At 34.0% G+C, this 14,805-nt stretch overlaps 1 protein-coding gene across 2 annotated transcripts; it reads right to left on the reverse strand.

Moving 5' to 3' along the window:
- Positions 1-1,027: 1,027 nt before the first annotated feature.
- On the reverse strand, positions 1,028-4,862 carry LOC136203527 (sugar carrier protein A). Of its 2 annotated transcripts, none has more exons than XM_065994695.1 (3): positions 4,481-4,862; positions 2,654-3,600; positions 1,028-1,291 (listed from the first exon to the last, which is right to left on the reverse strand). In XM_065994695.1, exons 1-3 carry the CDS (start codon positions 4,626-4,628, stop codon positions 1,280-1,282), a joined length of 1,107 nt encoding a protein of 368 aa, XP_065850767.1. In that variant the 5' UTR covers positions 4,629-4,862; the 3' UTR covers positions 1,028-1,279. The 2 variants fall into 2 exon arrangements, with proteins under 2 accessions (XP_065850767.1, XP_065850766.1); XM_065994694.1 differs by having other exon boundaries at positions 1,031-1,631; positions 4,481-4,861.
- Between the last annotated feature and the right edge of the window lie 9,943 nt (positions 4,863-14,805).

The raw sequence follows: 14,805 nt of genomic DNA on the forward strand, positions 1-14,805 counted from the left end.
AGCGATACGTTTTGGCCTGGGCTGCCAAAAAAACACAAATAGTTCATCTATTGGTAGCACAATAATGGAGTTAGAAGGGGCCAAATCACCCCTGGTTCTTGTTGGTCGGGGGTGCACCACCTCCTGATTTTCCATTGCCTCCGCCTCTCTTTCTCCACATAAAAGTCTCCTTGTCTACGTCTATTACACGAATGCAAAATTGCTGTAGGTCTGTTTGTTTTGGGGTTACAGTTAGAGAATATTAATTAAAGGGAGGTTATTTTCCTAACCTTGTTTGGGAAGGAGTTTAAATGGAGGTGATGGTTAAATGAAGGTTAAAAAACTTTGAAATAACCTCAATTTCAGTGCCACCAAATTGGTGAGATATGAAGGTTCATTAAATAACCTTATACCGTTGTTTGAGCCTAAAATTAACTGCAAGTTGAAAACATTAATGATAATATTTTGAACATTTAGCTTATTCCTCAACCAAAGAGAATTTTTATTAAATTAACCAATGCAAATTAATTAATTTGATTCTATGATATTTTTAAATTTGTATAAAACACTTTAGAATGACTTATATAATGAAATGGAGAGAATACTTCTTACTTTAAAAGTATATTTACAAACATTAGGTGCAAATTTAGAATTTATCCCCAATCTTTATAAACCCATGTCCTTCTCCCAAAGGTCAAATTGTTAGTTTTCTAAAACATTTTTCTTCCCTCTATTTAATGACCCTTCAATTTCCATTCCATGCACCCCATCAATAGGGAAGAGGCAACGACTGACCTGCAGCGATAATTATAGTTCAAATTGGTTTAGTTTGGATTATTTCTGATCATTGTTTGTTGAAGCTCATGCTCTTTCCGAGGACCAACACCAGCAATGTCCATGTGGATTAAAGTTAATAAACTCACATTTTAGGTAAATATGTTTATCTTGGTGTATTTTTTTTTTTTTTTTTACAAAAAAATTAATCTTAGTTTATTCTTTGTGTAAACGGTAAAATTGTATAAGATGTTCTACCAATTAACCTTTATTATCACAAATTATCTATTAATGTCTTGAATCAAGACTTAATGCACCAAACAATAAAAGATCGAAGACCTAAATATGATTTTTTTCCCCCTTTTTGATTGATAATATGCAACATAATTGACTTGTTTAGAATAAATGTACAACAAGGGAAGGGTCTATGGTAATTGGATGGAATGGGCAGTAGTATGATCATCATCATCATGTTGTACTAATCTCTTCCAGAACCAGTGTTTTCTCCAGAGGAATATCATCTCTTCTATTGGAATTCCTTTGGTTTCAGGTAGGAAAAAGAAAATAAAAATGGTCATTAAAGTAATCCAGGCAGCAAAGAAGAGAAAGATACCAAACTTAAGTGCACAAAGGAGGGAAAGGAAAGATTGTGCTATTATGAATGTAAATAATAGATTAACTGCTACTGTAATACTCTGCCCAGCTGATCTTGTTTCAAGTGGAAATATTTCACTCGGCACTGTCCATCCAAGAGGACCCCATGACCATCCGAATGCTACTACGAATAGACATATTATCACTACTACCAACACCGAGACTCCTTTTGACAGATGCTCGTTGTCTCCGAACTTTACCCCCAGAACTATTGCTACTACTACCTGAATATTTCAATATCATTTCCAGATCAGTACAGTTTATGTTACTACTGTAATGATTCTAGAAGGTATGAGCAAGGAGCCGTTCTAAAAGTAGTAATGAACTGAAACTCACTTGAAAATGGAGAGTGATTGAGTTATATTAGTAAAGTGTGTTGACAACACACGTGAAGCTCAAGGAATGAGATTGTGGATAAAGCGGATAAAACCCACATGGTATTGGAAACACACCTTAATATACCCTAGCATATTGAAACAATTGTCGTTAAAGTTTGGAGTCAATTTCAAAAATGTCAATGAACTTTAATTTGTTTCAATAAAGTCATTCAACTTCTTTTTCTATTTTAATAAAGTTATTCTAACAAATTCAGATAGAGAACGTCACTAGAATAGTGACGTAACAACCGCGTTGGGGAAAACATACTTTTCCATATAACATGACAGTCATGTGGCAACTACGTGTATGACACGTGACATTAAAAAATACATTTTTTGTTGTCATGTGACAGTTTCAAGCATCAAAATTAAGTAAATAAAAAATATATATTTTTTCTGTCATGTGGTTGTCATGTCATACATAAGAGTTGTTCATTTTCAACGTGATGTCCCGTCACTATTCCAGTGATTTTTTCAGTTTGAAATGACTGGAATGACTTTACCGTAAAGTTCATTAACCTTTTTGAAATTGACTTCAAACTATTTATTAACTATCTGCAATTTACCCTAATACACCCCAGTAACTCAATCACTCGCCATTTCCGGTGTGAGATTTAGTTCAATTTAAGGTCGCTCACTACTCAAACATTCCACACGGACCGAGTAATTACAGGCACATGAATTTTGGCATGGTTCGTCCCTGAACCAATATTGTACATGAAGATCCGTCTCTAATATCAATTATAATAACCTGATCCAATACTGTATAAATATTATCTAGGAGAATCAAATCAAGTGGATAATATCTACAAAGCATATAACCAGGGTGTTAGAACTACTAATAAGAGTCAAATCAATTTTGTAGGTACCTGGCATGTGATCATTTGAATACCTCCGCTGATAAGCAAAAATCTTCTGCCTAATTTATCAACAGTTGCAATGGAAATAAAAGTAGAAGAGCAAAGAACAGCTCCAGTCAAAGCAGAGGAGTAAAGGGAAGCATTTCCTCCAAACCCCAAACTCTGAAACAGAACAGGAGCATAGAACAGAATTGAATTAATGCCTGTGAGAATTTGGAAAGCAGGCATCAGAATAGCCATAACCAATTGAGGTCTGTTCTTCCTTTTAAGTATGTTTCTAAAAGGATGCTTAATTGAATTAGCCAATTCACTTGCATCCAACATGTCCTGAAATTCAGCATTCACATCTTTAGTTCCTCTTATTTTCTCTAAAATCTTTCTCCCTCTCTCATGCAACCCTCTTTCGATTAAACTATTAGGAGTCTCTGGCAGAAGTAACCCTCCCACAGTCATTAACAGCGCCGGAACTGCTGCTAATCCAAGAGATAACCTCCATCCCCATGGTTGCAACTTTTGTGTTCCATAATTTACCATATTGGCTATAAATATCCCAAATGTAGTTGCTAACTGAAACATAATATTCATTCCTCCACGGATATGAGTAGGTGCCATCTCCGATAAATACAAAGGAACAGCCTGATTCCCAAACCCAATGCCGATACCAAGCATGATTCGGCCTAACAGGAGCATTCCAAGGTTAATAGCTGATGCATTTAGAACTGCTCCAATTAGAAAACTGACACCTCCGCAAACAATACTTGCACGCCGTCCGTATATCCTGGTAACCGGACCAGCCACAAGAGATGCAACTAGGCCGGCCAGGTAGAGTGAAGAAGTGAACGAGGCCAGTCCTTGGTCATCATATTTGCAGTAATTGTTTTCATGTGCATGCTTCTTCTTTAAGTACACACCATGGAAAAATTTCTCAAGAAATGCATCCATTGATGTCACTCCTCCTGTTCATTAAACCAAATTATATATGGGTTTCTGCTATACAGTCCTAAAATATAAAAGGCAAAAAGCATCTTCATCTTTCATCTCAACACTTTAAGCTTTTGATCTTTTATTTTTAATAATGTTAAGCCCCTAATTAGTTGTCTATGAACATAAAACTCGGTTAACCGAACGTTATCCATTTTATCTATGTCTGAAATAGGGAGCTTTGAAATAGGTTTTTTACAATTTCTCTACAATCATCAAACTGTTAAAATTTCAGATTTTAAACACAAATGAAATGAATAAAACTTTGTTACATGAGTTTTATATCAAAAAGTCACTTTTTTGGTCATGAGAACTGAATGTGAAAAAGAAAAAGAAAAAGTTCAAAACTGAATATGCTGATTTGAAATATCAGAAGCTAAGGCATCAAAATCAGAATGATACTAGTGGTGTCATAATCTTTCCAATGATTTCCGGGAGAAATTATACAGTATTCTCCTCTTGGAATATATATATATATATATATATATTTTAAAGCAATTACTCGGAAGATAAAAAAATTAGATATTTGATCATCCAAAACAAAACCTTATACAATGAAGGAAAGTTTGATTCTATGGATGGATGAAACTGCATTAACTAGCTTATCTTGGCATATATGATTTAGGATTAATTAATTCCTCTAAAAAAGTTAAAATGACACGAACTAGAGAGATTTTCTGTAAGAATTGTTAAAAGAAAGGGTTTGGGTGGGATGTAAACAATCTGAGATCCGAAATCTTCTCAGAAATTGTGCAATCGGAAGAAGTAAGATTGAAATTGTAAGTAGTAGATTTTATTTGAACATGAACATAGTGACTTGTCATCAAAGAAGATAGAGTTATTGAGAAAGAAAACCTGAAATTCCAATGTCATAACCAAAGATAGAGCCACCAATAGCAGCGACAAAACATGCACATATCACAGAAGGAGTAACTTTCCCCCGATATTGTTCTGCTCTCTCCTTGGCCACGCCGGCCGGTCCAATAGAGCCTCCTCCTGCCATCTTCTTCCTAGCAAAGTGTTGCGTTTGCAGTTGGATTACAGGATAAATAAAAGCAGCAGCTGCTGTGCTCTTATATGGTAAGGTAGTAGGACACCAAATCTCTATTTTGCTTTTTCTACAAATAATTTCTCCAAATGTCTTGTTTGGGATTACCACTTCATTCAAACCTTTTTCAACCTATACCTTTATTTTCAACTAAAAAACAAAATCAAAAGAAAGAAACAAATAACTTTATTTTCTTCCTATCGAGTGTCAAGATCATTCTAAATCGGACAGTGAAGATACGTTATTAATTATAATCCTTATTTTCAATTTTGATTTACTAAATCAGGATCCAGTACTAAATGAGTGGTTGTCATTCTTTAGTTTTGTACCAAATTATAGAGTAGGGAGAGAGAAGGTAGTGATCTGTCAAGTTAGAATGCAGAATTGTCAATGATTTTGGTTATTGTTTCGGACTACTCATTAATATTATCCTGTCCTTATCCTAATTATTATTATTTATTTATTGTTTGTTTGTTTTTAAGTTTTTGTCAAGATTTTGAGAAAGTTGCGTCGTCATAGATACTTATTTTCGACATAATCACCCTTTTTCTACAGGCCAGGTAATAGATATATTATTTGCCACTTGAATTTATTCCAAAAAAAACTTAATTGGTTTTCTGAACTTTTAAAGTATCTCGATAGTTTTCTGAATTTACGTAAAATGTAATCAATTGATCACTCGGTTGCAAAAAAAAAAGTAAGTTAAATACGAAAGATGTATTCCACGTGTCTTAGAATGTTATTACACAATTCAAGAATAGAATAAAAATTAAGTTATTACTTGCTCAACTATAAACCTTGTATTCTCTAATATTACAACCGCAATACACCGATCTTGATTGTTTTACTTTTTTAAGACCCGTGCAATATATTTCTCGCATTTAACTTATTTTTTTTTTTTGCAATCGAATGATCAATTGATTACATTTTACGTAAGTTCGGGAGCCTAACTGAATATTTTATGCAAGTTCAGGGAGCTATCGAGACACTTTGAAAGTTCAAGGGGCAAGCTTTTTGGACAAATTCAGGGGCCAAATGATGTATTAAGCAAAGGATGTACTTTGATGTCGTCTTTGCGTATGGCGTAGGTGTTTCTTCTCCCTGCATGTAAAGCATCATAGTCAAATTTCCATGGCTTTCCTAATAGCAAGTGGCAAACATCCATTTCTACAACATCGCACATAACTTCATCTTGATAAGCCTCAATGACAAAAGGAACTTTACACGTGTGATCCAACCAATATGATAAGGTTTAGGATATGGCTCGTGAACCAAACCAAACTTGCTCAAGACGGCTCAACTAATGATATTCTATTGGCTTCCTCCGTCGATTATCACCTTACATTTCTTCCCAAGAACCAAACACTGAGTTATAAACAATTGATATCGTGGGTCATGCTCCTTTTCACTGGACATTGGCACCCTCATCACCAAATAAACATCACACTCGCTGTCATCATCATCACCTTCATAGGTATCCCCGTTTTGACTCCATTCAACGTCCCCCGACTCATCCTCATAATAATAGAACATATCTTCATCATCTTCATAAATAACCTCATTTTGGTTCCACTCAACGTTCTGAACTCATCCTCATCATAGTAAAACCCATCATCTTCATCATATATCTCATTCCTGGAATCATTCTTTTTCCTTTCAATCTCGTTTCCGAACTCATCCTTATTATAATAAAATTCATCATCGATATCTAGCTCATTCTCGGAATTCTGCTCCTCTTTATCAACCTCATCCTCATCCTCCTCATTCTCTTTTTCAAATTCGTTCGTCTCTTCCTCAACCCAATCTCACTTCCCATGATCTATCGCTTCAAACTCAACACTACACTCATTCGACATTAACACCTTAGTCATAGGCATTCCATATTTCCATCTTCCATTTTCTCCTCATCATAGCCTAAGTCGATTACTCCATTTACCAAGTTTCTTGACCTAAGCAACATACTACATCCCAACATAGTTGATCAACCAACATATCTCTTATCACTATAGCCTTCAACCTTCACACATAAAGTGAGTTCATCATTCCTCTCAAAGATAATATCAAGCCCAAAGTCACTCTCCACTTCTTCAAGATTAAGGTTCTTACCTTCTCTATGCATACAAGTGAAGTGTTGCCCAATGGGCATTTTATCAAACAAATAGGAAGCACCCTTTCCAACATGGGTTTCTCTAATTTTCCCATATACTAGCACTCTTTGCACCTTATTAATACATTATTTAAAATTCTCATTTAAAATTTCATTACCCACAAACTCATAATGAGAATTTAAATCATCATCAACACCACAAACATCCAACTTCACACTAGTAATTTGATTTATAACTTCAAAATAAGAAATTGAAAATTTACATATTGAATGTGCAACGGAGTAAAGATCATTGACGATTCTTTAGGAGGCAATATATTGGATCTTTTCATTCCTTCTATGGTGACCGCCCATGGGTTGGTGGACCATATTCTGCATATTTATTTGGAGTCTCCCCCATAGATGCTCTCAGCTCTCTCATTTTCTCATCTGCGTGTCTCCATTATTCACTTTGCACCCGAAATTCCTCTTTCATTTTGGTTCGTAAATCTTCAATCTTCTTATCTTGTTCTTTCATAGCTTCTTGTGGTAACCTCTTGTGTTAGGAAAATGATCGACTCTTATACCAACTGATATGGATTGGGTTTGTGGCGATAGTTTTCAATCGTATACTAAATATTCTCAAGCTAAACCTGAAAGAGCCTTGAAATCCCAAAATTCACAAGTTAAAACTTGTAGGAATTAAAAATACACATTGATAAAGGAACAAACCCTAAAAACTCTCAAAGAGAAATTTACAAGAAAGAGATGAATTTATATCCTTCCTAACCTAAAGGATTAAATTATATAAAAGACTAAATACATAACTAGTTAGATGAAAGGTTAAAGGGGTAAAATGAGACAAGAGTAAAAGGGTGACAGGCTTGTAAATAAGCTGATGGTACGAGTTGTAAATAAGAGGTGATAAAGTTGTAAGAAGAAGCTGGAGAAGAGTCAAGGTCGATCCGCAATGGGGCTTTTAAAAAGTCCACACGATGTGTTGACTTTATTTTGGAAATAGAACTGGTGACTTTGAAAGTCCATACGACGTGTGGGAATAGCCACACGATGTGTGGAATATAAATTCAGAGGCATGAACTCTCTTTTGGATTCATACGACGTGTGGGTTTTCAAATCATTCCTCTTGCTCACCTAAGCTCAAGATTGTAAGAAAAGCGATAGGCACTAGTCGGGAGGATAGGGGCCTAGATAATTAATCGGGGATTAGTGACGTGTGGGTGTTCAAATCATTCCTCTTGCTCACCTAAGCTTAAGGTTGTAAAAAAATACTAGGCACTAGTTGGGGGGACAGAGCTCTCGAGGATTAGTCAGGGATTAATCGAACTTGTATTTTTTTATTTGTTAATCAACAAATTGTTATATAAATTCAATTAAAATATGTACTATACTATCTAAAAATAATATTATAAAATTATTTAATATAGAAAAATGCGTATATTTATAATATATATATTTAAAAATGTGTAAACATCAACATTTTAACAACAATATCATTGAAAGAACTCAAAAGTGAATTATAATAAAACAAAAATAAATTCATAATAAAAAATGCTTTTGCTCATCGTCGCTTAGGTGGAGCTTAGGCGACGTCAAGGCGGTTTAGATGGAGCCCAAACGGCTAAAAATCGCACTAGGACTAAAAAAACACCTAGAGAGACTTCGAAGAAAATCAAAGCGGAATCTCGATTTTGAGCGCATGGGCAATCCAAGTGGTCTTGATTTTGAACAGTGCCTAAGCTACATATTTTTCAGTATCACTCTCCTTGTTGACTTAAGGATCGGAGCAGGGTCGCAGGTCCCTAGCCCCCTTGATCTTTTTTCTAGTCTTATTTCAAGCACTTGAAGGGCCCGAGCAAGCTCATTTGGATTATACCACACCAACACATATGTGGATTTTATTTTTCGGTGTTCTACATATATTAGACAAAAAAAATGACCTAATATATCTCTAGCCCATGTGCTTGTCCAAAAAAGTCAAATGTCACCATATATTTTAAAAACATCATATTTACCCCCCCTAAACGTGCTGAAAGTGAGCTATTGACCTCTAATATCCATGTGGCGGAGCAAGAAGAGATTTTGGATAAGGTAATATGTGTACATGTTAAGTAGGTTTAGGAGGTGAATAGATTATTATAAGTAAATTTAAGGAGAAAATACGCCACTTAAGAAAGTTGATAGATTTATTAATTCAATTTAAGCAAGTTCAAGGAAATAAATAGGACGTTTTCAAAGTATAGTATAGGGGCAGTTGACTTTTTTACACTAGCACTAGGGCTACATATATATTAATCCAAAAAAAAAATTATAATTACGTGGAACTAAAATAAATTTCATTCTCAAACCTATTTTGAAATCACAAAAACGCAAAATTCTTGGTTTTTAAATTAACTAATATGCAATGAGTGAAAAATAAATGAACAAAAATTTAGACCTAATACATCCCCCAGCTCAATGTAATTATCCAAATAAGTCAATTCCCCATTATACTTTGGAAACGTCCTATTTACCCCTTACACTTGCTTAAAATGACTCCACCCTAAATCCACACAACAGAGCAATGATAGATTTTAGACAAATTAAAGTGTATCACTTTAAGCAAATTCAAAGAGCTAATAGAAAATCAGTCGAGTAAACTGACTATTAAAACAGAGATTCCAAGTTCGTGGATACTATTTATTAATTTTAACATCTTCCTTTTTTTAAACACCTTTATTATCTCAATTGTTATTTTTAGTTCTTTTATTAGTGAGGATGCTCATATGGCACACTCTAAAGGATAAACAAATACTGAAAATCTAAATCATTAAAACATTTGAATAGGGTACATTTTTCAGAATGGGGATATAACTGAAAAGGGTTAATATACAAGTATATTAAATGAATGATTTTGAATGAAAGAATGTACATTTTGTTCTCTAAATACATTTAAAATAAAAACAAAATGAAAACAAAACCAAAACTTCACGAAGAGTGACTTGAGTCATTCCCTCACAATCGTACAACACTAAAAGAGTGACTTACAACTAAGAACTCCATGTCAGTCAGTCTATGTATATTTTAACAGAAAACTTTACAATGAGTTTCTCACTGCCTTACGTCACTAGAGGGAGTAACTTACGGCTAAGAACCTCTAGATCAGTCACTCAAATACCTTTTTATATAAAATTTTTTTAACAGAGAGTGACTTACGTTAGTTCTTCACTGTCTTACTGCAAGGAGTGATTTAGGGATAAGAACTTCCTAGTTTGTCCCTCAAATGAATTTTTATGGGAAAATACTTGCCAAAACATATGGTTCTAAACTAACTAGACTCTAGTGGCTCTAAAATGAATGAAATGATAAATACACCCAAATAAAACCCCCCAAAAGGTCCAAGTTTAGCTATCACTCTAAGTTTGTTTGTCGTACGTCAGTTATATATAGCCGCACAACATGTTCAATTATATGTTACTCTCCTCAAGTGAGAAGAGTGACGTATATCACTCCTGAATTAGGGTAGAAACTCCAAAACATATTGGACAAGTCTAAAAACTTCCTCAACTATTCAGACATCCCACTTTGATGAAGAAAATGTTGCAATAACAATGATTTTTTCTTTAAAAAGAAAGAAAACTAATAAAATAGGAATACAATGGAAATGTGGATAAACTAAAGGGCTAGTCCAAAATAAACCCTCAGAAGTTTACCTTTGTTGTGTGCAAGTTGTTTTGAAGTAATGGGGATGCTAAAATTAAGAAATTTGCGATGAAAATTTGAATGAAGCTTCAGAAATGTGGTAAAAAACCTGAATATAGACTTTTGATTCAAGGATTTTGCATGGTTTAGTGTTCTCATGACTTAGAACAAGGTGTTTGGACAATTTTGATGAATGATCAAATTGAAGAAGTGTGGTTTTCTCCCTTTGATACAAATGTGGTCTTTTTTCTTTCAAATCCCGAATCCTTAGGGTTTCAGTGAGCTCTCTATTTATTGGAAGAGACGAGAGAGAGTGTGGTGCGTTCGGTCTCAAATTTTTTAATTTAGAAGTGACCTACACTCTTTTTTGTGTCGTGCAACGATTAAGGATATTTGTAAAGTTGTTCTAGGTGACCGGTAGCCAATGCCCACGTGGTCGCCGCCTGACACATGTCTTAGTTGTACTGTTGAGGTAGGATAATGTTGACACGTGTTAATAGGTTGTACGCTAGTTACTTTTTGGATGAGTGTCTTACGGTGATTCCTTTTTGGATTTTGAATTTACGGATATGAGGACGACCATATGACGAAGAAAATGTATCGTATTGGAACAGTCAGTGATGTATGGCCATAAGAAGCTTTTTTTTTTGAAGTTGGTATTTCTAGGTTTTTTTGTTGCTCTTTTGGTTTTGTAATTCCCACACACCCTCAGATTCCTGTGTTCCGCTATATTTCCTCGTACGGTCAAAAATTGGTGCTTATTACAATGGGGAATGGAGAAGAATGGTAAATGTAATGTCCACTTGTTTGATTAATCTACACTCTATGTCGGAAATGATAAGAGGAGTTTGGATAACAGGATTTACACTGAATTTAATATTTATTTTTTTTAGTAAATAGGGTTGGAAGTACATTAATCATCCATATTTTCTTTTGTATAGTAAATAGGGTTTGAGAATGCTTTGGTCTGTGAAAATCGTAGAGGCCTTGTTAGCCGAATTTCTATTAGTATCTATGGAGTCTAAATTCAATAGTCAAGGAATCTATTTTAATAATTTGTCCCACTTTACTCAATGTGTTGTGTTGTTGTCAAATATGTATCTTTTCCAATACTATTTTTTTTTTTTTCTTTTCATTGTAGTTTGATTGGAAAGTGCTCCATTATTCAATGAAGTTGCTCTTTTCTTATAAAAGAAAAATTAAATATTATTTGTATAGCACGTAACCACCACGTTTTGCTTTCTTATGTAATACTTCCAACCAATCATTACATCACATATCTATGTATATTTTTTAGGCTTAATACATCATTTGTCGCTTGAACTTGTCCAAAATGCTTGATTGCCCCTCTGAACTTTCAAAGTGTTTCGACAGCCCTCTGAACTTGTATGAAATGTTCAGTTAGCCTCCTGAACTTGCGTAAAATGTAATCAATTGATCACTCGATCGTAAAAAAAGTAAGTTAAATATGAAAGATGTATTCCACGCATCTTAAAATGTTATTACATAATTAAAAAAATAAATTAAAAAGGAAGTTATTGCTTACTTAACTATACAACTTGTATTTTCTAATATTAGAATCGTATACTCCGATTTTGGTCGTTTTACTTTTTTTAAGATTCGTGGAATACATCTTCGTATTTAACTTACTTTTTTACGATCGAGTCAATTGATTACATTTTACGCAAGTTCAGGGGACTAACTGAATATTTTATACAAGTTCAGGGGACTGCCGGAACACTTTGAAAGTTCAGGGAGCCAATTAAGCTTTTTGAACAAGTTCAGGGGGCAAATGATATATTAAGCCTATTTTTTATTTCCACTAACATATTCATGTAAAGACTTCATAAAAGGATGCAAAATATAAAAGATAAGGTAACAAAATAGGTAAGTTCTAAGGTTCTTGGGAAGTACTAATTTAGGTTCAACGTTTAAAATAGTATCAATATAGGCTTAACGTTTATAATATAATATCAATTTAGGCTTAACGTTTATAATATAGCATCAATTTAGGCCTCACGTACAAAATAGCACCAATATAGGCTTAACGTTTATAAAATAATACGAATTTAAGCCTAACGTTTACAAAATATATCCAATTTAAGTTAAACGTCACAATTAAATTAACCATATTATATTTTTTTCCTATTAACTTTATATGTCATCTTTTTATTTAGTTCTATTTTCTTATTTATTATAATACAATTAATTCGTATTTTTGCCCATTAAAACCTTATATTTGTTTTTCATCAACCATTTCACGACTCCTAAATTCCATGTCATGCCGGGAAGCTCTCAGCTGGATCAAAGCGCGCGGTGATTAAATCGTAAGCATCGAAGGGGATTCACAGATTGTTATTAATGCGTTACAAAGGGCAGACAATGAAGGCGTCGAAGAGGATATCTCAAGTATAGGAGTTGTATTAGCGGACTGTCATGAGCTAGCTAGTACCATCCCGTTCTGTAATTTCCTGTTCACCCCAAGAGAAACTAATAAGGTTGCCGATGAAGCTGCTAAACTAGGCCTCCTCTCTAACTCCCTGATTGTAACCGATATTATTCCCCCATCTTTTGTAAGCCTTTTGGCTATTGATTAAATCTATTCAATTCATTCTTTCATTCAAAAAAAAAATCCATGGCTCATGTAATATATGCAAACTAAAAGTAATTGAATATCCACAGTATTTCAAACACTAGTTAAAATAATATAAGATCTTTTTTTTTAACAGACAAATATACGATCTTAATGGGCAAGAATACTAATTAATTATATTATAATAAATAAGAATATATAAAAAGATAACATATAAAGTTAATAGGAAAAGAATATAATATGATTAATTTAATTATGATGTTTAGTTTAAATTGTATATATTTTGTAAATGTTAAGCTTAAATTCATATTATTTTGTGCTATTTTGTATGTGGGTCCTAAATTGATGCTATATTGTAAATGTTAAGCCTAAATTGATATTATGTTGTAAACGTTAAGCCTATATTGGTGCTATTTTGAACGTTGAGCCTAAATTGATACTTCCCCACAAACCTTAGACCTATTTTGGTACCTTATCCCAAAATATAATGTATTAATTTAGGTTTAATACATATATTTCCACCCTTAATTTAGGTTTATTACATTCATTGTTCAATTGCATTAATAACTCTTATTTTTATTCTTGTCCAATAACTTTTCAATAACCACTCAGTACCCGATTGTTTTACCTACTGTTTGTTAGTGTTGTTTTCTGTTACGGTTTCCTGTTTATTATTTAAAAAGACTGATTTTCCAAAAAGCAGGGATCCTCTGTTTTTATAAAAAGCTACTTTCCAGCTACAAAAGGCAAACAAGAGATATCTTAACAAATACCTAAAACTCTCATTTTCAAAATGAAAAGGCAAACATGAGGTCGAAAACCAGCAACCAAACACCCACTCAATCTTGCTCAATTACATTCGGGTACAACGCCAATGCAACCCGGTAGGAAAATTGTGTTAAGCCCAAAATATACCTAAAATATCATTAGTATTTACATCAGTTTTGCTACGAATTCGTACTGTTTATATCTGTTTAGCGTACTTTTACTTCCGAATATGTTTCTTTCATGCAAGGTACCTAAATATTTGGTAAAATCCAAATAGGAACGAAAAGAGGTTAAAAACGGAAGAAAACCCCTATAAAAGGAGTCAAAGACGAAAAAAATCAAACGCGCCGAAACGAGGACGAGGACGAAGTCAGAAACGGAGAATTATCCTCTGTGTCGCGACCGAGAATCCTCCATTCTCGGTCGCGACACGCGTCGCCCAGTTCCTTCCCTTACCATTTTGAAGACTTAATATATGTTCCCCCATTCTCGGCCGAGAATATACATTCTCGGTAAGTTCAGATTTCCAGGAAACATACTTCGCACATGTTCATCTTCGACGGAACACGTCCTTTCGATTGGATAAGAATGTCTCTTCACAAGAAGACACGTTCCTTAGACACAACTCCTCAACATCTATAAATAGAGAGTTGATTTCATAGTTAAAGGATATTGAAGAGAAGACTTAGTACAGAATTAATGCAGAAATTCTGAGTCAAGCGATTCAGAGTTAGAAGTTCGATTTTGTAAAAAGCAATATGATGTACACACATTGTTTATCAAATAATTACAAACACAGTAGAATTTAGATTTGTTCATATTAGTTTACATTTTGGTAGTAGATAGACCAATCTCTATTCCGAAGATTCAGCGAGAAGATTTAGTAGAGGATTCGCCCCGGAGCCTGACAAACTCTAACGAGGTTCAAGGAAAGGATTGTTAAACTGTTCGCTTGAAAGTCGTCGAAAGCTTCCATGCTTCTTGTT

Source organism: Euphorbia lathyris, chromosome 8, assembly GCF_963576675.1.
Source record: "Euphorbia lathyris chromosome 8, ddEupLath1.1, whole genome shotgun sequence".
Lineage (NCBI taxonomy): Eukaryota > Viridiplantae > Streptophyta > Magnoliopsida > Malpighiales > Euphorbiaceae > Euphorbia > Euphorbia lathyris.